At 44.0% G+C, this 24,659-nt stretch overlaps 1 protein-coding gene across 1 annotated transcript; it reads left to right on the plus strand.

Moving 5' to 3' along the window:
* The first annotated feature begins 1,906 nt into the window (after positions 1-1,906).
* Positions 1,907-20,132, plus strand: LOC142564482 (gastric triacylglycerol lipase-like). Its single transcript, XM_075675499.1, has 5 exons — positions 1,907-2,096; positions 6,620-6,653; positions 7,848-7,998; positions 17,799-17,867; positions 19,881-20,132. Exons 1-5 carry the CDS (start codon positions 1,907-1,909, stop codon positions 20,130-20,132), a joined length of 696 nt encoding a protein of 231 aa, XP_075531614.1.
* The last annotated feature ends 4,527 nt before the right edge of the window (positions 20,133-24,659 follow it).

Genomic DNA, 24,659 nt, shown 5'->3' on the forward strand with positions numbered 1-24,659 from the left:
GCACGAAACAAGAATCTGAACCACATGATTCATGATAAGATGCTAACAATGTGAAGCACGCAACGCTTCCCGCGTACGTTTCTCGGTAAAGATTATTGTTACGCGAACTGCCGCGGCGACGGCAGCTGGCGACGTGGGGAGCGACATCACTAGCCTTTCGTAATAAAAGAATCTGCCTAGGAACTGATTTCATTGTTATTACAGCACCGCTGTGGGTAGGCAACGCACAGTTAGGACTCCAGAGGGGCAGCGGAAATACGAGGAGCTCTAAAGGGATAAAGAGACGGCAAGACGACCAGAGGTGGCGCGCTGCCGAAATTAATATTACTTTCATTACTACCATTGGCCTAAATTACCATTACTATCATTAGTATAAAGCATTGCATACCAACCTCAGCAGTTGTAGTAGTGGTTTTGAACAGCTTCGCTGGACATCCAGTTTTGTAGGGCCGGGATGACGAGTCAATTTCTTTTTTACAATCGGCAGCCAGTTGGATGATTGAAGCAATGTTGCAGATTTTATTGTTGTGTTCTTGCAGACGCATGTTCAAGCATCTGCGCGTCTGCCCTATGTAGTGTTTCCCGCAAGGGTAGCAGAAGATAGTGCCAGCCTTTCCTCCTTTCCCTACAAGAACCACTTCTCTCTTCCACATGGTAGTGGAATTTTGGAAATAACGTCCCTTTCACAGGGGACGTAGGTAACCCGGAGCTTGATACTGTAGTCTAGATTCCGCTTACTTGTGAGGCAACTGAACTTACACAAACTAACAAAGTTGCTTGGCGCCGAGAACAACTCTATAATGCCGGAACGTTGCCCTATACCGAAAAATGTTGCCCTGTGATTGTGAGAGATGTTATGCAGATGGGAAGTCACTGCTTACTCCTGGTCTCTTTTTCTTTCTCTTCTCTTCCGCTCTCTGTTCATCGCTCATGCGTTATTCAGCCTTCCTTCTGCGATAGAGAACTTCGGCAACATAGCCTATCATATGCCTCGGATAACCGGCCGCCTCCAAGCGTGCCACTTGCGTTTGAAGGCTTTCTTCCATGGAATGATGGCATGACTTGCAAGGAGCGCCCAGCAAGAAAGGAAGCACGATATTTCTTTTTACAGTCTATCAGTGTGCGGAATCCAAACTGCAAGTCATGTGGTCTGGTATATATACATGCTGTGTATAACTTTGCTGATGCTGTACATTTTCGGAAGCAACAACATTACGCCACTGCCGGAAATTTACACAAGCAGCGAAGTAAAATACATGCACTCGGTTACTGCAACATTTGCTATTTGCATGTCTGGTTGACTTCTGCACACCAGATGGCTGCAGCATGCAGGCCGTGTACGTTTGGGCTTCCGCTCATGCGCTAAAACGCCCGGGCTGCTTACGTTTACTCGTATACCGGATACCTTAATACTCTCTATTGTCTTCTTTGGCAAGTCACTGCGAGTTCCGAATCAGGTGTGCCGGCTTTTAGAATCTAGCCTCTTTCATGGCCACGTTACCGCCTCTAGCCTTTTCGTGGACCACGTTACCCCCTCCCCCCCCTCCTGTTCCGCCTGCTAGCACCTGCTTGGTCACGTTAGGAACTAGGAGGGAATGAGAGTCCTACGCTCGCTGCCCTCAAGCAGGGGTGACGCGATAAAGTGCCACTGCGCACGGCACTCTCAAGAATCCACGTGACTTGGTTGTGCGCATGGATTGTTTTGCCGTCAGTAAACCACGATCCATGTTGAGAGCCCAACGTCGTTCTCATTGCTTGCTTCGTACTTATTTGTGTCACTTCTCCGTTGTGCTGCTTAAAAGCCACACCAACTCCCTCAGAGGGGAGTTCATTAAAAAAAAAGAAATGGTGAACGCGTAGAATGCAGCCAATTAAAATAATTTGTCGCTTTAAACAGGCTGGAGTGATGAGATACTTTGGCAACGACGTCGAAGTGCACAAGGTTACCACCGAAGACGGCTACATACTGGAAGTGGACAGGATTCTTCCAAGGTCAACAGGTGGCGCCGCGATAATGCGGACGCCGATGCTGCTTGTGCATGGACTACTCGCAGACGCTGGCTCCTGGGTGACAAACGTGCCTTCGCAAAGCGCAGGTACATTTTCGTATTTTTTTAATCCAGTAGGCTACATCCTAATGAAACATAGTGGAACTCACATGCACACCAAGAGGAACCAAACAGTACTTTTATACATTCAGCGTGATAGATTACACATTAGGGATTGGCAGTAGGCGACTCTTCTTCGGTTGCGATCTGCGATTTCGTACTCGCTGCGAGAAATTTGAGTGGCGCCCTCTTCTACCGTGTGACGTCACCTGGGGGCCCCGCTTCCATGCGCGTGGTCGTCACGTGAATGCTGCTCGTAGCAGTATATGTGGACTTCCACCAGTCGAGTTTCCAAATCTTGCTGCGTCTTCAACGTTCGCTACAGTTTGCGGGACATTCTGTCGCACTCTTCACCGCGAGGTGAACCACAGTAGCAGTCTGGCGGGCTGCCGGAGCCACTTTTATTGTGCATTTCTCATCAAGTCGTCCATTAGCCACCATTGTGCACGCGTGCGTGAGGGGTTGAATATCTTTTGAAAAAGTTACCTCTTGATGGTGTGCGCTCACAATGACTTGTCTGTCCTTTTTATGAAAGTTAGCTTGAACACTACGTATTGCGCTGTCATCTCTGCGCAGCAGTAAATCAGTGTTTTCCTTTGCCTCGCGTGTGCAGCATAACCATACCGCACGCTACGTGGACAATAGAGATTCAAATTTTGTGGTCATCCTGAGCTTTAAGCACATTACAGAACTTGCTTGAGGCTGTAAGGTCACACTAAAATATTCTGAAACACAGAAAAAGTTCAATGGTATGCGTAGCGCGTTTTAATGCAGTGCCTTAGCGGCAGCACAGTGTTCCATTAGCGGCATAGTGTGGCATTCAGCGGGGTTAAACGGTTGAGCATCACGCAAGACCTGCGCGCTCAGAACGCACGAAGAAAATGTGAAAACACAGTTGGGTCGGTTATCTGGCTGAGCTCCAGGTCCAATTTTTTTCCTATCGTTCCATGCTTCCTTTACTTACAATAGCAAGGTTCTCGGCTTTTACTGTAAATAATGAAGTTAGACGCTGGTCTATTCTGGAATAACTGCAATCATATTATTTAAATACCAGTAGATTGACCAAACTCACAGCGAAGCACCGCCGTCCATGTTTTAGTACGTACTTCCAAGCGCTTTTATAGTCGTTTTTGCAGTTTTGAAATATCTGAAACCGCACGCTCGCGCGTACAAGAATAGTAGGCTAGCAGAGAAAGTTACGTAGTCATCTGCTGCCGTTATGAATTCTACAGGAAAATGAAACTTGATCACATGCACTACGCCCTCATCTATGAAAACAAGTCACAACAGACTCAGCTCAGCCCGCTGCACGTCAGTACACTCAGCGTTCCAAACAAGAAACGCAAGCCAGTGAACTAACTCTTAAAAAAAGATATAGTTCTTTCTTCACCCCTGCTTTGGGCACTACAGAGCTCACGAGTGATATTTGTTCAAACACGATGTCAGTTTGACCACAAACTATCTGAATGAGTGCTTTTGTGAAAATAAAAGAAACGACAATCTCGGCCTGATAGTTCGTCGTCGATAGCTCGTCTTTCTGGCGCGTCTCATTCAATTTGAAACTAGAACAATATAATAATTTGAGCTGTTTAGGGCACTTGACCAAATGAGTAAGTGAAGCTTTAAAGGGACGTGTACAAGGAAGTCCAGGAAAAACACGGGTATGGCGGGAGATGGAAATTCAAGGCGATGAGCAAAACGAGACCAAGGTGAAAGCAGGAGCCAACGTTTCCACAAGTGGATTTCTGCTTGTTCTCGTTTTGCTCATCGTGTACAAGGAAGGATGCGTGCAGAAGCAAATTATAAAGTTCTTGGCCTATATGCCGTGAAAGCATGTCATTATCAAAATCATGATTATAAAGTCATGATTAAATCATGGTTATAAAGATACTAAAGGCATAAAGCCTGACAAAAGTTTCAGCCACCACGAGCGACAGATTTGACAGATCACACACATATGCACAATTATGCGCGTTACAATAGCATTGGCTGCTGTGAAAATTCATGGTGGCAATGTCCACAGTCATTCGATTCTTCAAATGTATAGTACAATGTACAGCAACGGCTAAGTACCAGTAAGCATTTCACACTCTAATGGTGTGCTAAAAGTTTACAATTCTGCACGAAATAAACGTCAGCGCAATTATGGAACAATATAGATCACCTTTGATCCCCTGGAGCCCTTTAACGTGCACCCGAAGCACGGCACACGGGCGTTTCTTGGGAATTACATTTTCACATTGAAAAAAAAAACCGTGAGGTTTCTTTGCGTTAGGATAGTAGAACGGGTATTTTGCTATTAGGAAACATAATAAAGCGTGGCACAACAACTGTACTGCAGCAGCGATTTGACTTAGAACTTTTTGAGATTTTCTCGTCAACAATAGCTTTAGTTATGTAAGTAGTTTTGAGCGAAATGCAAAATTTACATTTGATTACGCTGCGTCTTAGGGAACACTTCATTTTGTATATGATTCGTAACATATTGCTTCGGTTTCGAGCTGGTTTCAACCTAGTTTTCCCACTTGCCTAGACATTTTGCAGGTGAGTTACGAGACCGTGTCGCAGACTGCAACAGCTGTTGTTTGAGGGAAGGCATATAAAATAGGCAGGTCGCGGGCATCGTAATACTGACATTTACATTTACATTTACATTTACAAAATTAGCATTCGAAAATATATGATGTAGGCTTTAATAGGACTGCGCCATGCTAGACGAGCACGCCCAGGAGGGTGAAAGCAAAGGAATTAAAATTCAGCCATTCTAGGCGGAACATACATAGCAGACGACAAAAGTGAGGTCTTTAGCCGACGCCATCACAGCACCACTCTCAGGACCGCCATCAGCTGTGCATGAGGGCTATACCAGAAACCACGTAAAAAGAGAATGATCACCTGGAAATTTTCGCCCCAGTATTGTGGGATGTCCTAGCATAAGCGCCATGTGACCGGTTCCGCAACAGCTTAGCTTCACTGCCGGGACGCTAAGCGCACAGAAATGCAAGCACGGCCTTGACGACACGGCCTTGACGTAGTGGGGGTAGTTGTTTGAGCACGAAATGTAATAAAATAGTTCTTGGTTCCGATCTCTTCTGTTAAAGCGCATCTATCTTCCAGAGAAAAAAAAAAGAGTTGGAGTGAGTTGAAGCATGCGAAGTATTTGTGTTTTCCTTTACACGCACCAAAAAACATTTTGTGTGCTTCCGGCAAATTAGGCTACGGCTTTAAGCAACTGCAACATGGCATCCCTTCGAGCTGGGGAGTGATCCGAAAGCTTGACGTCCTGTCCTCTTCCCCTCTCATATTTCTTCTTCTCCTTTGTAAGTATTAGCTGTGAATAAATTTCGTCCGCAATAAGGGTCGGGTATACCAACACCCTCACGAGAAATAAAGAAAGATGCGTTATAAAATGTATTGAAGTGGAAATGTAATGTTTGATAACTGAAAGATATAACATAACGCCTACGAAACGAACTTAAGGATCACGGTGAAAATGCAAAAATAAAAAAAAAGGAAAGCTCGCGGGAATATCTCGAAAACTAGAAGCGCAGATATCGGACGCCGCATTCCGGAAGACGCTTGCGCACACATAAAAAAAAATGCCATGCACCTCGCATGTTCACATAGGCCAAACGATGACGGAATACGCAGCAGTGTCTTTAAAGCTTCGTGAGCTGACAAACAGTGGAGTGCGCGTTTAAGTGTTGTCATCTATCTAGCCGTTCGGTTGTCGGATTGCACCAGTACAGCGGCGAGTTGGTGTCTCTGTGCCTTATCATTAAAGCACTGACAAGCGTTCACTTATTTAGATACACGGCCGCCAAACAACTGCGTAAGATTTGGTGTAACGGAGCTGAAGGTGGTGGAGACCTTACGGGCAGCTTGCTAAATGTCTTATATGAATTATAAACGTTTACTTGTATTATTTATATAAACGTTTATTTACGGGGAGCCGTAACGTGACTAAATTTTAAGTTATCTTGGTCGGTGTATCTTTTCGCGCTTTTTCAATAGATTATGCAACAAAGACTAGGTGACGCTGTTGGACACAATCGTTAGCTAAAATGTTCAAAATGAAAAGCGTGGGGTGCGATGTATTTTTTTTCACGACGCACCAGGAACGTATTAGTGCTAACACTGGGGAACAAAAGGCGATTTTTTTAAAAGCTCATGGGACCCACATTTCTATATAGCTCAACTCACTGAATCTCAACCTCGAGGAGGATATCTACATAAACTACACTTAACTACAGCTCAAGAATATAAGCTTCTCCCAGAGAACCAACTGTACCTGCCCACGGTACCTCCACATAGAAAATATCTTCCGAGAGAAGCCAAAAATGAAGGTTACTCATCTCCACTGAGGCATCACGGAAATGAGCTATCGTGATCATCTGACCCCCGCATTTATAAGAAATATCTAAGTTTTACGGCCGTTATTCATAGCAATGTTACTGGATCGTCGCCGTATATAAGTTGTTCTTCGTACAACTGATTTGTCCTCCTTCCAGGTTTCCTTCTTGCAGACTCTGGCTACGACGTCTGGTTAGTAAACACTAGGGGCGTGCCACAGTCCAACTATCACGTGACCCTGACCACGAATGACACTGCGTTCTGGAATTGGAGGCGAGTGTGGTTTTTCAAAAAAAGGGTCTGGTTGCTTCAAAAAATGCTTACTTGCGAATGCCTAGACTAAGTATATATATCCTCATTTTACAGCTTTTTAGCACATCCGCTTCGCCAAATATTTCCTGCGTAAATAATTCTTTGCGTAAAATTGCCAATGCATTGCGCAGGTTTGTGCTCGCTACCATTCACTTTTTAAAGTCCTTACATCGCAACATACTTACATAGATAAAAGAAGAGTATTCTTCATTTAAGTGCACATATTTACGTAGAGTTCCATCTTCATGCAAACGCAAGTATGCTTTTTTGCAATGCTTCCGTTTCTTGGCTTCAATTTCAATTAAAAAGAAGTTGCAGTCAGCGAGCCAAAATGGCGCATAATGGCGGCTGTGCAGTCACTACGCGTGTCCTGATTGAGCCTCCGGGTGAAGTTCGCCAGTATTGCCTGCGCTTGGAATCCGTGAAACTGAAAGAGTACCCTCAATTGCGTCGCCTATTTCATGGTCGTTCTCTACGATGGCTTCCCTGTCTACGGCTACTCCTGCGCCGAAGGAAATCATGATGCTGGCGCGAGGGGGACACAACTTCAACCAATACAAAGTCAAGTTCGTGTCTTATTTTGGCACTGTGCGTTTCTTCACTGTCACTGCACCAACGTGACAATATAGTATATGTTATGTGTTGTTTACTTCTTTTCAGCGTACTTCCTTTCCCTTTAGATATTTTCGTTGCGTGGTCAATATCGACTAGATTGCTGTTCCACATGCACATCGACATATTCTCTAGAGACGCTGATTGCGTTTTATCTAGGCTTTTTGAATTTTATATTGTTATCGTTAGGTAATGAAAGGTTCCGGTATATTCATCAAATACAGAAGCCTTCTCTGTCTCCTGTTATGCTACATAATGTTTTAGTAGTACCGAGAATTTAAGCGAGAAAAGCTACTCTGATGTTGATTTCATTTATTAAAATACGTCACCTATTGCGGCATCTATGAAACGTTTTTCACGCTGGAGAGCCAGCAATTTAATGTGAAGGACTATATACTTACACCTGTCGCGCATACTTACGCGAGATTCTGAATAACATCGCGCGATGCACTCTTAATGCAGTTTCGACGAGATTGGCAGGTACGACCTTCCCGCTGTAGTCGACTACATCTTGGACTTGACGGGATTCTCTAAGCTGGGCCTGCTGGCGATTTCTCAGGGGGCTACCGATGTGTTGGTGTTCCTCTCAATGCTGCCTGAGTACAACAGGAAGGCAAGTTGATTAGAAAGTCACGAGCAGCGCAAACTACATTTCGGCGTTCCCGAGCATTGGGGAGCTTTGGCGTGTCCGGTGTTCGGTTAAACGCAAGCGGACTGGGCGTTTTACTGTGTGAACGGAGACGCAAACGTGAGCGGCCTACGGTGCTTCGATGTCCACGTCGCCTGCCGCTATGTTGGATGGATGGGTGAATGCTATGAGCTCCCCTTATGAAACGGTGTGGTGGGTTGGGCCACCAAACTCTTGTTCTTATTTTGCCTAATGTCCTACCTATATTTAAACTGAAAGACAAACACCCAAAAAATTCCCAGCATCAAACTTTCAGGACCACTATTGAGAACTTTGTTTTTGTACGCCTCCGTTGTTTGTGGCCTCCCTGCTGTCCTGTCACCAATTCTCCAATCACCTCTCACTAATTTCTAATGCAGACATGTTTATTTTCCCCCTGCTATCGCAGAATCCAAGGGCTTCAATTAGTCCAGGGTAGCCTAAATTGACCGCTGCATAGTTAACTTTAGATTCTAATAAAACATGTTCTATCCTTTCACTAGCTTTATCGCAGCAAGCACATGCTTATTCTTCCCTGGTGTACCTCGCTTTATAACTGCGCGTTCTAAGGCCTCCTGATCTCGCTTCGCAAAGCATGAAGCTTGCACTGAAGTTATCTTAAATTGTGTCTTTCCTGATTTTGCTTTTTCTTCTTGTGTGATTACTCATAGCACGTTTCTTTTGTATTGCCGCCACCCATGAGATCGTCTCAGCCTTTCTGACCGCATTTGACGTTCTTTGTTGCCATGTTTATGCGGGTCGCATACTTTCTGGTAAGCTTCCTAGTTCTTTCCCTCCACTTTGAGTTAATGTATTTCTGCGCGATGCAGCTACCTGCTTGCGCAGAGCTCGAACAACCATACAAACACAGTCAATATTGCAGTAACCAAGTGTATTTTACGTCACTGGTGATGTAATTTTTCGGCAGCGTAGTAAGGATGGTAACAGCAGAAATTGTACAACATGGACACATAAAGGAACAATACAGACGTGGAGGTAACTGTACTGTCAACTGATTTCTTCGTTAAAATTGCCACGCTTTCTATTTAGTCGCCAAATCTTATCCCCTATAACGCCCTGGAGCTTCTCGCAAAAAAAAAAACGCTTCTTTTTTTTTGTAGAGGCCACAGACGATGTGCTTACAAAGTGCACTTCTGTTTACCTTATCTCCCACGCCGCTCAAAAGTACCTGGTGCACCTCGACTTTAGCAGGCCTATCTGTGTAGAAGCGCTTGTTGATTTAGTTCGCCAGCCTAGTCTGCCAGGTTAAGTGGACAGTCGTTTTTGTTCTTTTTTTCAGGTAAACATTTTTGTCGCTTACGCTCCCGTTGCAAACCTAACGCACTTCACTACTCCATTGAGGCTACTATTTCCACTGGCAGAACCATTGGCGGTAATCCCACTTTCCTACGTATTTGGTTTCTTTTGTTTAGTGTTTTGATTCTAGTTGAGGTTTTGGGTATACAGCCCACTCATAAAATATTTGCTGTTCAACGATCCTAAGCTGCACAACGCTTGTTATGAAAGACTCCGTATTAGAATAGCGCTGGTTAATTCTGACCCTCTTCAGGATACTTTACATTGCACCCAGAGTACGATACGCGTCTTGTGTTGCTCTTTGCGTTTATTTATTTATTTATTTATTTATTTATCACAATACCCATAGCGCCCATAGCCATTAAAGCGGGGGGGGGGGGAAGAAGGAGAAGGAAACAAAGAACCAATAAATAAAGCAGGCAAAACAAAACATGTGCCCGGAACGCTTTTATACTCGCACATACACACAAAAATACTATCTTACTTCAGTGGGTGCATAGAGTTTGAAAATACATCGTTGAGAGAATCGTTGCCACATCCGATGGTAGCTTGTTTCATTGGCTTTATGGTTCTGGGGAAAAATGACATTTTGAACGCTTCAGTTTAGCAGGCTATATCTTTAATTTTATTTTCATGGTCCAGCCCTTGAGAAACGTAATCAGGCTTGGAAAATTATTTACCGCGATCTATACCTGTTCGAGAGTGGAATATGTTGTTAAATTCTGTGATATTTCCTGCGTTGCTGTAGTGGTTCCCAACCGAGGCTTTCTTTTGCTTTTGAAACACTGTAATTCCTGGTGTAATTTGAATAAACAAAACGAACGGCTATGCTTTGAATTCTTTCTAAACTGTTCATGTCCCGTGCCGACCACGGATCCCACACAGCACAAGCATAATCTATAACAGATCGGACATTTGATTTGTACGATGACACCTTTGTCTCCAGTGGCAACTTTTTTGCATTTATGTGCAGGAAACCTAGAACGAGGCATGCTTTAGTTGTGCTATGATCAATGTGACGGCTCCAAGAAAGAACAGGTGTGAAAAAAATGCCGAGATGCTTGTGCTCCTCAACCGATAATATCGTGGTTGAACTTAGAGTAACAGAAGCCATGAGTTGTTCGTTTGCTCGAAAAACGCATATGAACGTTTTTTTTTTCAAGTTTCCAGCCACCCCCCCCTATGTAATACCCTCATGTGAGGGCCCTTAGGGGTAATGTAAATAAAAAAAAAATGAGCATGTGCCCCTTGTTGCACCACTCATTTACATTGTACAGGTCATTTTGCAAAACATTGCAGTCATGGGTAGCATGAATAGTCCTGTACAAAACACAATCATCGGCAAATAGCCTGATTTGCGATGAAATACCGGGGCAAATATCATTTATATAGATAAGGAACAAAAGCGGTCCTATGACTGATCCTTGGGGCACGCCAGAGTACACAACCTCCTGTTTTCTTTAATCAAGGTATTCTTTTATCCAATGAGTAACCGTAGTGATTACATTATACCATTTCAAATTTACATATAAGTAAAGAGGGAGGGACAACATCGAACTCCTTCTTGAAATCTAGAAACAAGCAGTCAACGGAAAAACCCTTACCCAAAGCCCCTGCTAAATCAAGCAGGGGCTGTAGCAGGGAGTCGATTACACGATCCCGTGCCGAAAAGCAGAACGCTAAGGCAGCGGGGCCATTTCGGTGGCTCCGTTGCTGTGTAGTTTTGCAGTTGCTGCAGTAGTTCCTCAGCGGGTCAAACTTCCCACTTTGTCGCATTTAGTAATGCGGATGTCGCCCACCTGTACGTGTATGCTTTCCAGCTCTCCCGATTTTTTCGTAATCTCTGTGAATTTGGGTTTAACTTAGGATTTTGCGAATGTTGCGTCGAGTTTTTACGAAAAAATACCGTAGGAGAGAAAGGTCCATTAACCGGTTGCCCAATCTTCCATTCTGGCAGTGAAAGGACAAAAGCGGGGTACCAGCCTTTAGCAAGCCTATACAGAGACGTTCCCGAAGCGGTCGAAATTGGAAACATTATTGTTTCTATGATGTTAACAACAATGTTTCGCTTGTGCGTATTTGCTGGGCCAAGAGTTTATGTGTCGTCTGAGCGAAAATCCTCGTTCGTAAAGTACGCGCGTGTCTCAGAAAAGGCGTGCATTCAGGACGAAAAAAAAATGAAGTACTTATTCATCCGACCCGTCTCATCCCTCTCAATCAGCACGCCGTTTAGGGTTTTAGGAATTTTAATGTTGACACCTTGGCAAGTATGCTATACATTTCTGACGGTGTAGGCAAATTATTTTTATTTTGCTCTTAGCACAATAGTTACGTCAAGCAGTTGGACTTTAAAAAATTTTCCTGAAGCGCATTCTTGTGAAACCGTGTTAGACATCTAGAAACAAACGTCTGACCTCAGCTAAGTTTGTGCAGCAATTTATCCCTAAGCTGGCAATAACATGTGTTCTCCAGAACAACATCAATAAATGTTTCAACATACATGTTGGCATCTATGTCAAGCGAAGCTCCAGTCAAGCAATGAATGGAATCCTGCAAAACTAACGGCGATGCGTACGACTGCTTTTTTTTTTCGTTCTGTGCCACCTGAACTCTTGCGCAATGTTTATGTTTATTCCTCATAAAGGCCACACAGTTATTCCAACGTCATTTTTACGGTTATGTACTGCACCGCCCACAAACCATGTTGAAATGCAAATAGCGAATTAGGTTAGTGCATAGTGTGAGATGTGTATGCAGTGATGTCCCAAACACGGAGGCGATGTGCAATGTCTGCCGAGTGAATAATGGTAATGAGAGGTGGGTGAATGCACAGAAAAAATATGACCTACATCTAACTACAGTTAAGGATTCTTTGCTTGCGTCCTAGTGACACAAGCCGAAGTGCCGAAGTCAAGGAGAAACCATGTAAATGAAAGCGTCAGCTCAATTTTACGCGGCGCTCCATTAACAGGTTGGTACTAATGGAGCACTAATAATGTAATTATTCTTGCTTGTATGTAACGTGTTATACTTTTTTGTATTCCATGCGTGAATTATTTTAACACTGTGTAATTCTTCATCTGTTTATAAGCTCATCGAAGTCTACATCACGGGCGTTTGTGTGTGTTTGTGACTTTCTTTACGAACTCATTGTGGTGCAACTTGCATTTAACTTTTATATTATGTTCATTGGCGTATAGGACTGTGCTGTGGATTTCTGACCGTATGAAGTGATTTCTTTCCATTTTCCTACATATCTTTTATATTGTTGTTTCCGCTATGAGAAACGGAGTACCGTCACGTTCATTTCAATAAAAAAACAGGTTGGTGTGCTTTAGAGATATCTGTTAGCCTACATTATTCGTTACCAGCCACGGTGGCTTAGCGTCTATGGCGTTGCACCATAGTAAGCACGAGGGGGCGGGATCAAATCCAGGCCGCAGCGGCCGCATTTCGAAGGGGGCGAAATTCAAAAACACCCGAGGTCCAGTGCATTGGGGGCACATTAAATATTCTCTGATGGTCAAAATTATTCTGGAGTCCGCCGCTACGGCATACCACAAAATGAAATCGGGGTTTTGGCCCGCAAAACCCCGGAATTTAATTGGATTACTCGTTCAGATTTCGTGGAGCAACACATCATCATCATCTTTTATGTCAACTGCAGGACGAAGGCCTCTCCCTGCAATCTACAATTACCCCTGCCTTGCAGCAACCGATTTCAACTAGCGCCCGCGAATTTAATAATTTCATCGCGCCACGTAGTCTTCTGCCATCCTCTACTTCGTTTCCCTAGGGCCTCTTGGTACCCATTCTGTAACCCTAGTGGTCCAACGATTATCTAACCTGCGCATTGCATAACCTGCCCCACTCCATATTTTCTCTTGATGTGAATCAGAGTATCGGCTATACCTGTTTGCTCTCTGATTCAAACCGCTTTCTTTATGTCCCTTAAGATTATGTCTAGGATTCTTCGTTCCATCGCTCTTTGAGCGTTCCTTAACTTGGTCTCAAGCTTCTTTGTCGAAATTCAAGTCTCTGCCCCATATGTCAGCACCGGTGAAATGTACTGATTCTACACCTTCTTTTTGAATGATAATGGTAAGCTTCCTGTCAGGAGCTGGCAATGTCTGCCGTATGCGATCTAACCCAGTTTTATTCTTCTGTGAAATTCCTTCTCATGATCAGGGTTCCCTGTGATTAGTTGACCTAGGTAAGCGTACTCCTTCACAGACTCTAGAGGCCGACTGGCGATCCTGAACTCTTGTTCCTTTGCCCGGCTATTTATCATTATCTTTGTCTTCTGCATATTAATCTTCAACTCTACTCTTACACTCTCTTTGTTAATATCCTCAATCATTTGATGTAACTCGTTTGCATTGTTGCTGAATAGAACAATGTCATCGGCCAACCGAAGGTTGCTGAGATATTCGCCATCAATCTTTACTCCTAAGCCTTCCCAGTTTAATAGTTTGAATACTTCTTCCAAGCAAGCAGTGAATAGCAATGGAGAAATTGTGTCTCCATGTCTAACCCTTTTCTTTATACGTATCTTCCTGCTTTTCGTGTGTAGAATTAAGGTGGCTGTGGAGTCTCTGTATATATTTTCGAAGGTGTTTGCGCAAGCGGTCTGTACTCCTTGATTACGTAATCCCTCTATGACTGCTGGTATCTCTACTGAATCAAACATCTTTTCGTAATCTATGAAAGCCATATAGAGAGGTTAATTGTACTCTGCGGATTTCTCGATTACATGATCAATGACATGGATGCAATCCGTTGTAGGGTATCCCTTCCTGTAGCCAGCCTGTTCCCTTGGTTGACTAAAATCCAGTGTTGCCCTTATTCTATTAGATATTATTTTGGTGATTATTTTATATAATACTTAAAGTAAGCTAATGGGCCTATAATTTTTCAATTCTTTAACGTCTTCTTTTTTGTGGATTAGTATAATGTTTGCATGTAAATATATATATATATATATTATATAAGCACATCTGCCGATATAGTGACCGACCCAGCAGCAGCCAGCAGCTCAGCAAATCACGGGAAAGGCCGCTTTTTAAAACGCCCTCACTTCCCACCAAATTTTCTTGCTTGAGCTATGCGAATAAAGTATGGAAAATACTTCTCAATCTGTCTTAACTAATTTATTGCTTTTTTTCCTTAGAGTCGTTCTGAATAAGCACTTCATTACCTCTTCGCTGTCTGCTATTACAGATGATAAACGACATCTTCACCCACGGCGGACTCCTCGTCTCAAATCCACTAAAGCAGAAGATAGTTGCGACAACATGCAACAGTCCACTGCGTGAACTCTGCTACCTACCATACGCGATCATTTTTGGAAAAAATGCCAAACAACACAACAGCGTAAGTAACGTCTCTTCGGATAGTTTAAGCGCGAACACTTGCTTGAGCTGCTAACTGCGCATTTTCTTTGGGGGAAATATTAGGCTTCCAACAGTGGGGGCGAAGAAAACTTGCAACTAGTTATGCTACACTTGAGCGATTTTAATACGATAGCATTATGGCGTCTAATTAGATAATCACATATAGATGGGAATTTGAAATGTCACCCTCTACCATGGTCGTCTCTGACCAATATCACCTTTTCACCTAGTGATGCCGCCATCCTATACACCTCACGACTGCATCAAATGCTTCAGTATACGTGCTTATGAAACATCACGTATGCATGTGCTTACCACATGCATACGCAGTGCTATGCAATAAGCAGTGCTAATCTTATAACTGGCCATGGTCGGTAGCCCACCATGTACCACACGAACACAGCGACACTACAGTTCTACTCGCAAAGTGCGGAATCAAACACAACATTTGTAATTATTGATTTGTCTTTCTGGTTTCAACCGTCGCGAGCACATATGACTCGCACCAGTATCAGGATCAACCTATCCGCGGCTTTGATTACGCTACCTTCGCAATCGGCCTACTGTCAGTTTTCTGTCGAAATATCGAACGAAGGACAACGAATTTCGTTTGTAATGCTATCACATATCAGGCTTGGCAGGAATTTTTTTTGCTCTCAGTGACTTGTAACATACAGGTTTGTCTGTAGAATTGATGAAAGCAAAAAAAAAAGAACAAAAAAACAAAGGACCTTCGAGATTTATTGTTTCTCGCAGATAAAAGTTGTGGGAAACACTTTGTAGCTTTGCGAATTTTTAATTTTTGAATGTCGTTTACAGCGATCCTACTTATGTAAAATTTAGAATTTTATCAATTTTCAGCTGCTAACTGAGCTGATTCCTGAGCATTTCCAGTATGATTTATTTACGTTCTCGCTACTCCACGGTGCTCTAACGATATCGCAGTACGACATTTTTTATAACTGTAAAAAGCTTAAAATAGAATGGAAAAAAGTTGAAACCAGCAGGTTTCAACTCATGTATTTGACGTCTCATGAAGTGCTTATTGCTTTCATCTACGCAGACCAGGGTGCCTCTCTACATCGCAAGCTTCCCTGCAGGCATTTCGACCCAAACTGTTTTGCACTATGTACAGGTACAGTGAACAACGAAGCTGTGCGCTGGTGTTTCAAAAATTTGTCCTCGTTGACTGCACCAAGGATCATTAACGCATCCTGATAGTCCATATATATATATATATATATATATATTCTGCTATGTGCAGAGCATCTATAATACAATCGTGGTTTCCAGCCAAAATTTAACCCCCCCGCTTTGAGAAAGACCTTCAGGGTGCCCTAATGCTCCCTAGTGCCGTCAAAGTGGGCTCATGTCCTCTTTGTATAAACATGTTCGAACTTGCCGCAATAGAAACTTCGAAGCAGGAGAAATTGCTGACGTCTGCTGGCTTCTCGACCACTTGAGGCCATCCGTTTACGGGCTATCAGCTTAGATTTTAGGCTGGCTTAGATACCAGTAATCATGATATTTCATTGCTTGACCACAGAAGGGACGCATTAGCTTGTCTATGTGTGGTCCGTTTACAGGTATCCTCGAGTAGACAAACTTGCAAGCGGCGTCCCCATGGCGACATCAAACAGAAAGCCGCTATGTGAAGGCTCTCTGAGCTGACGCCTATTTGTGGTTACGAAGAAAAGACAAAGAAAAGTACACATTTAGGCATGTTATGTCACCATAGGCAAACAGGACATATTGTGTCTTCCTCCGTGGTACCGTGTACCTCGAGGAAGGCATAACCTGAGATGCTAAAGTCCTCTGATGCGCCTCTTGCAACTCACGCATGCGCACGACACTCGGACAAGTACGAGAAAGAAAGTCTTCCCCAACCGCGGCACAGACGCCAAAAAAAAAGAAAAAATGTTGACATCCGCTATCGCCGCTCTGCAAACAAAAGTAGAGGGCATCGCGTGAGTGGAGCTCGGCGAGGTCTCGTAGCTGCTCCGACGGGCGAATTAGAGTGGCTCAGGATGTTCCGGATCGGATCTGATTACACGGATGGAACCAGCCGAGCACGTTTCTAGTGCTCCGTTTGAACCAGCCGAATACAGAGTTGCGTGTCAGAGGGTTCTAGTGTGGTCAATAACGACAAGCCGAAGGTAAGTAGCATAAAACTTGCCGCGGCATGATCTCGTGTTGGGCCGTCTATTTTCTGACTTCAATTTTAACGAGTGACGTTCCCCTGTGCTTCATTCCCAATGTGGCTCGTAAATGAAGCCTTTGCACAAACGCTCAAATGGCGTAGACATGCGTATGAAGGCTCGCTGAATCACTTGCATGTGCGTCTGACGGTATTCAGATGTCCGCCTCCGCTAAGGATTTCTGCTGCGCATGAAAAAAAATGTCTTTCCAAGACCTCGTCTAAGCATTGACGTCGCCATGACGCTTGAAATTGTCATGCAGGCATATTTGCGCGGACTGCTTTGCTATCTTATTCTCTTACAATTTAACGACCCTCCTCATTTTCTCACTCTTTCTTTGATATTTTTAGGTCTACATGTTGTCTACATGTTTAGGCATGTTGTCTTACTATTGTCGAGAGCACCCAATAGCATGCGGACTGTAATGGAGCGGTCTTGCTGTACGATCTCCCTAATCCGAGCCACGTTGTTTTCATTCCGTGAGGTTGCAGGGCACCCCTGCCTTGTGTCGTCTTCCACCCACGTTCCCCCGTGCTTCATTCCCAATGTGGCTCGTAAATGAAGCCTTTGTACAAACGCTCAAACGGCGTAGACATGCGTATGAAGGCTCGTTAAATCACTTGCATGTGCGTCTGACGGTATTCAGATGTCCGCCTCCGCTAAGAATTTCTGCTGCGCATGAAAAGAAATGTCTTTCCAAGACCTCGTCTAAGCATTGACGTCGCCATGACGCTTGGAATCGTCATGCAGGCATATTTGCGCGGACTGCTTTGCTATCTTATTCTCTTACAATTTAACGACCCTCCTCATTTTCTCACTCTTTCTTTGATATTTTTAGGTCTACAGGGCAAAGAACTTTGTCAGGTTTGACTACGGAATCTTAAAGAACTTGGTCAAGTATGGACAGGTATGTGCTCGCTATACAGAAGAAAAAAGTTATTTTAAGCTGTATTGCGCAGTACAACATACTTCACGCGATTATAATTTTTAAGTGAATGCGTAAGTTTCAGGAACGGGAAGGCTGTCTGAAAGCTGGTGCTTTCTTGCTGCAGAATTCTGCGCTACAGACAAATAGGACTGACTGAACACCAGCCCATCCGTACTTCTTTTTTAATGCGAGGGTTATTGCCTAAGGGCATACAGGGGTATGGGATAAGAAATGTATACTCAATGATAGTGTGCAGTATGTCAGAATGTTTTATTTAATTTACTCTCTACCGACTAAAATGCAAATGAGAAAATTCTTCAGTGATCTCTACTGATGCCATATAGAGTTTCAGCAACCGCAATTTTCTTGGTTATGCATTATATTAACAAGAACCTACTAAACAATAGCCACTATAATTAACTGGATCCCAGACTTTCCACGTTATAACGCCGAATCGTGGTGTGTGACACCTCTAGCATCGAAAAAAAAAACTATCAACATAGTCTTTGTTTTGGTCTTCTGTCGTCGCACCTCTCGACGCTGGAGAGCTTGTGGACCGCCATTTGGCGCTCTGCCTCATTGTTTGAGGATCGTATTAAAAACACCAAGTTTCTTCTTCAGCAATGATGCTGTCGACAAATGCAGCATCCTTCTCTGCCTCGGAGAGCAAAACAGCGCTCACTGCGCTGTTTTGCTCACCAGAAGTGAGCAAAACAGCGCTCACTTCTGGTCTTGTGTGAGGGAGTGCGGCACAAGTCTAGCAGTCAGCTTTAGTTTCCCCAAGTTCTCACACAAAATTTGGTAGCATGTTGTCTTACTATTGTCGAGAGCACCCGATAGCATGCGGACTGTAATGGAGCGGCCTTGCTGTACGATCTCCCTAATCCGAGCCACGTTGTTTTCATTCCGTGAGGTTGCAGGGCGCCCCTGCCTTGTGTCGTCTTCCACCGACGTTCTCCCAGGAAAAAACCTCTTGTGCCACTCGAAAACTCGCGCACGCGACAATGTCTCGTTGCCGTAAGCATCACGAAGGAGCTCATACGTCTGTGCGGCTGTCTTGCCGAGCTTTACGCAGAATTTTATGCTTACACGCTATTCGAGGTGGACGCCCATTTCTCCACATTCACTCACAGTAAAATGCGCAGACGACTAGCGAAAACGTATTTTTCTACATGTAGTGCCATCTAGCGGCTGCCACAGCAAGTAACATAAATAGCACAGGTTAGCCCGAAAAGATGGCGCAACACACACGCACCAACATTTGCTTTGGGGAATTATTACCAGAGAAGAAAATCAATCGGTCTCCAAACTTTACGGAAAAAAGTTTACAAATAAACATGAATGTGGCGGCTGCCAACTGTATACACTGAAGTTAACATCCTCCCCCTTCTCGTCTTATTACCACTACTACGGCTACTGCTGCTACCATCAACTATCACTACTACTAAAAAATTAAATTATGAGGTTTTATGTGCCCCAACCGCGATATGATCATGAGGGACGCCGTTGAGGGGGACTCCGGAAATTGAATACCTTAAACGTACTTATTATGCACGAGACGCCGGCGTTTGAGCATTTTGCTGCTGTCAAAATGCGTCCGCCGGGCCTGGGATTCGATCCCACGACCTCGCGTTGAGCAGCGGAACGCCATAGCCGCAAAGCCACCGCGGTGCGTTGCACTATTACTTCTGCCGCTGCCTAGAAGAACTGAGGGTGGGGAGAGTTTGTATGAAGGCATGCATGAGTGCCTCGCAGGCGCAATAAAGGCGAAGACAGCTCGAGAAGTCAACGTCTTCTCTACTGTCGTCGTCTTCGTCGGGCTATTAAAGCAATCATACCCCAGCGTCTGCTACTACGTTGCTTCTACAGTATATCTTCTCGCTTCAATTAAAAATCGCGCTGTTACATCAAGTTCCCTTTTCATAAAGCACAAGAAAGCTGTTGCTGCTCAAATGTGAAAACGAAGACTTGAAAATTCGATGCCTGTTTCAGGTGAAGCCGCCAGCTTATCCCGTGGAACAAATCCGAGTCCCTGTGGCAATCTACCAGGGACAGGGTGACAAATTCGCCGTTCCCCAGGACATGGATGACCTGAGCGAGCGACTCAAGCATGTGCTGGTGCTGAAGTATATGGTTCCGGACCCAGACTTTGGCCATTTAGATTTCCTCATGGGCTTTAACGCAACGGATATTCTCCACAGTCACATGATAGACTTGATCTCCCACTACACAACTGTCGCTTGAGTGTGAGAAGCATGTTCACGTGCTGTGCTCTTGTTCACTGGGGAGGAAGGAAAAGAATGCTGAGGAGGCGTTGAAGTTGCAGTGCTAAAAAAACAGAACAAATGTGCAAACGTATACATTCCTTTCCACATGAAGCAACCAAAATATTGCCTAACAATTTTGCCAGAATTTGCACAATAAGAGGACCGCGGCATTCAGTCGACTTCGAATATCTCTTATCCAAGTGTGTCACTCTTAAACATGAAACTTACAAGTATAGCTCTCGGGATGTACACATTTGAAAATGTGAAATCATTAACTAAATGGCCTAAAACTATTCGTCAACTGCACCGCGTTTTTCACCATGGCGTTCACGTGCCTGCCCGGAACGACGGCAAGACACGAAGAGCCCCAGGTGTCCCCAACCGGAGGTCACGGGGTCACTCTCTCTCCGGGACAGGCCCACTTTTCAACTGACAGATAAATGCAGCTAGCATGCTATTACAATATCTCCAGGAGCGTAACATCTTACTGGAGAAGTAGCTGACAGTGAAGACGCGTCAAATACGAAGAAATGAGGCAGGGAAAGTTAAGTTTTAAAAAAGAAATCATTCCTTATAACCTGCATGTTTGTTGTAGGGAGGATACTTATGGATCATTTCTTGTTTCACTGCGCAATTCCCTAGAAAATAGAGCAGGTCACCTACATAAATGCAAGAGGAAAAGCACGTATAGCATACAAACTGATTCGTGAAATAGCTACGAGTTCAAATTTGAACAACTCTGAAAGGCGACAGCAGCAGTACTCGGCAGCAGCCACGGTCAGCAATCTTCGAGAGGGTCCACAAGGAATGCTTAGCTTTTCATCAAAAGGGTGCCTATATATTGTTAGTGCAACAATAATATATACCTCCTATGGCCATCATTCCCATAAATAAACCGTATTGATTATTAGGAGTGTCAAAGTGGAAAAAATGTATGTCTGTTAAGTGGGGAAGTGGTAAAGGTAGAGAAGATATAGGAGAGCTTAGAACATGTGTGCATATATATATATATATATATATATATATATATATATATATAGTGTGTCCCACCTATCAAGGCAGCGTTTGCCGTCCCTTGGAGATAATCAGATTATTTTTTGCATTCCGCTCAATTATATGCGTAGCTTTAATTATTTTAACAAGTTCTCAAATATTATATAAAGATAGAAATTGAGAAAGAGGAAATTGAAGAACAACATGAGAAACCCCCGATACAGCCTTCTGTAGCTCAGTACGTGCTCCATAAAAGTGTTTTTCCGAACGTCAAAGAGGCACGCGAATACACGCAAACTGCCTCAAGCAGCCAGTCGCGTGGCCATTTTGCGTGTATTCTTGAGCCTCTTGTACCAGAAATGTACCGCTCCCAACTGTTTCTCTTTGAGCGCCGACATGTTAATCCTCGTGATTTAACCTGTTGGAAATTCACAAGGTTTGGGGTGGTAGGAGAGTCGCGAAGCAGTCCCCAAGCTTTGTTTTGATTTTTTCGCGCTTCTGGCATTTCTTCTTCCCACGATGGGATGCGCGCTTCTCAGCCAGTCCGTTAATTTGTTCAAATTATTTTGTAGCAGCGTTAATAATAAGATATCTTAAAGCTGCCAAAGCGTCCTCAATATAAAAGCAGCAATGTCATTCCAGCCTAAATGTGTCAGCTCTCGGAACAGTTCCCAATTGGCGGATTGGACGTACCAAGAAGGAAAATGTGGCGTGTATCCATCTTGTTTTGTTTTAGTTTAACATAATTTGGAAGTGGTCGCTCCGTAAGGGGCTCTTGAGAGCGGACCACTCCAGGTACGGGATTAATGTACTTGACATTATGCTTAAGTTTATGCAGGGTAAGTGTTAAGCGCAATGCTTTTGTGCGTTGACTCTTTCTTATTCACTATACATGCACCTGAGCAAAAGGGAATGTTTTCGATTATGCGACCTCTCGCATCGCATCGACGGTCTCCCCACAGGATGTTATGTGCATTTAGATCTACTACAGTTTTGTATGGCTAGGGAAGTTCATCGCTTAGGCTCTAACATAGTGTTTTGGAAAGTTGATAGCAAGGGGGCATGTACATAGGATTAACTAGCTCGCCAAACATCCCTGCTCGACAGCAACTCCCTCAAGGGATATTCGGAGTTGTGATTGCTGACAGGCCAACGCAGGGGCGTCTGGTGCGGCAGACGTTTGGTGTGTTGAGAGAGAAGTGGTTCTGTGGAGAAGGAGAAAAGGCTAGCGCTAATTTCCGCAACCCATGCGGGAGCACGGCTCAGCGTCAGCAGGGTGGAGGGGATGGGGTTCAAAGAGAGAGAGGGTAGAAGTGAGAAAGGTAGAGGGTCGTAGAGATGGAAGCGAAGTAGTGGCCGATCAGGAAGCACACGAGGGTTGGACCCTCCCGAGTTTAACCATGTGCGGCTTAGCCGTCGCAGTCCGAGAGGTGCTCTGTAAGAATTTGGTCACTGTAAGTTCCCTATACGTCCTTCTGAATTTTCAACATTCTAGATCAGATTTTCTAAGCGTAATTGCTGAACTTCTCCAATCATATATTGTTGTTGAATATCTGAATGCCCAAAGCAACCTGTGGGATGACTCTCGCTGTGACGCTAGAGGGCGAATAATCGAAAACATTATTTTCGCCACAGGTGCGTGCTTGCTAAATAAAAAGGAGCCCGCACCCTACAGCACCGCACACAAGACGTACTCATCTGTAAATTTAAGCATTGCATCAAGTACACTTATGCCATACTTGGAGTGGAACGTCATCAAAAACACTTACGGGACTGACCACTTTCCGATCGCTTCAACATTAACCAAAAGTTATGAAAACTCTCCCCATATGCCTCAGTGCAAATTTGACTCTGCCAATTGGAAGCAATACAGAAAGCTCATGGGATGACAGCTGTACACTAAACATCAACGACGCAGTGGCATATTTCACAGCATCTATTGCGAATGTAGCGTCGATATGCATCCCAGAAATACAAGGAAAGCATTCAAAGCGACTTGTTCTCTGCTGGAACGAGGACTGTAGCGATGCACGAAGAAAGAAAAATAAGGCTTGGGGCCACCTTCTTGACTCTTCAACGGCGGTAAATCTCATAAACTATTAGAAAAGAAAGAGTGAGGGTAGAATAACGCACCACCGTGACAAAAGGGAAGGCTGGTAAAAATACACATCAGGCATAAACTCTTACAACGACGAAAGGAAAGCCTGGGACCGAGCTAACGAAATAAACGGGTGGCAAACCCATCCTCTACCATTAATAAACACTCAGAGAAGCACTCTTGAATATCAGGCTGATTTTCTGCGTGCCCACTTCGAGTACATTTCCAGTTCAGCCAATTACACAGATGCATTCGTATAGTACCAGCGCTAAGCAGAGCAATTGTCACTGCATAGTGAAATAACAATAAATGAAATATAGAACAGTCAATTAACCATGGCGGAGTTTCAGGCTTCACTGAGTTGTTGCAATAAGCCAGCGCCAGGAAGAGATAGAACAGCTTACGACAAGGTCAAGCGCTTACACGCTGAAAACCACAAAATACGTCTGCCACTTTTTAACTTCATATATTGTGGTGGGTATGTCACGGCTGCCCGTAAGGATGCAATAATAATTTATATTCCCAAAGAAGGCAAGGACCCGTCTTCAGCTGGCAGTTATAAGCTTACAGCCCTAACAAGTTGCCTACGCATACTCTTTGAGAAAATGACTAACCGACACCTGATCCATTTTCTTGAAAGTAACACATCACTAGATCCCTTACAGTGCGATTTCAGGGAACGTAGATCCAACACAGACCACCTTGTCCGCATCGAGGTAAATATCCGTGATGCCTTTGTGCATAAACAGCTTTTCATGTCAGTGTTTTCAGACACGGAGAAAGCATACGACACAACTTGGCCTTTTGAATTCTTTCGTTATCTGGTTGGAATGGGCGTCCGAGGCAACTTGCTCAACGTGATTCAAAGTTCCTCTGAAACCGCGCATTTCCTGTTCGTATCGGTAACGCCTTATCTCGTTCATTTATCCAAGAGACTGGTGTACTATGAGAAGGTGTGCTGAGCTGCACTCTGTTGTAAAAATGAACTCCCTCCATAATGTTATACCACGCACAATGTTGTATTCTGTGTATGTGAATGATGTGTAGATCGGATATAAATCTTGTAATCTTGCTATCTGCGAGCGACCAGGTGCAAATTTGCCTCAAGAAAATGTTTAAGGGGGCGGACGAGAATTGGTTGAGACTAAACTCGCAAAAAAAAACACACACATGCGTGCTCTTCTTAAACAAAAGAGGTGTACTGCCGCACCCTGCGATAAAGCTCAATGAAGAACGACTATCTGTGAGCTCCGAACTTAAATTCTTAGATAGTGTCTTAGGCAGTAAACTGACATTTATTTCCCATCCGAAGTGTGTTAAAGCGAAATGCCTCTAGACAATAAACTTGTTGAAGCTTCGCTCACGCACACCATGACGAAGCGACAGGAGATGCCTTTTTGCTTATGCAAAAGC

Source organism: Dermacentor variabilis, chromosome 11, assembly GCF_050947875.1.
Source record: "Dermacentor variabilis isolate Ectoservices chromosome 11, ASM5094787v1, whole genome shotgun sequence".
Lineage (NCBI taxonomy): Eukaryota > Metazoa > Arthropoda > Arachnida > Ixodida > Ixodidae > Dermacentor > Dermacentor variabilis.

Coding starts and splice junctions, on each gene's coding strand:
- LOC142564482 (XM_075675499.1), top strand. CDS start 1,907: ATGAGATACTTTGGCAACGACGTCGAAGTGCACAAGGTTACCACCGAA. Junction 7,999..17,798: donor TGCCTGAGTACAACAGGAAG/GCAAGTTGATTA, acceptor TGATATTTTTAG/GTCTACAGGGCAAAGAACTT. Junction 17,868..19,880: donor ACTTGGTCAAGTATGGACAG/GTATGTGCTCGC, acceptor TGCCTGTTTCAG/GTGAAGCCGCCAGCTTATCC.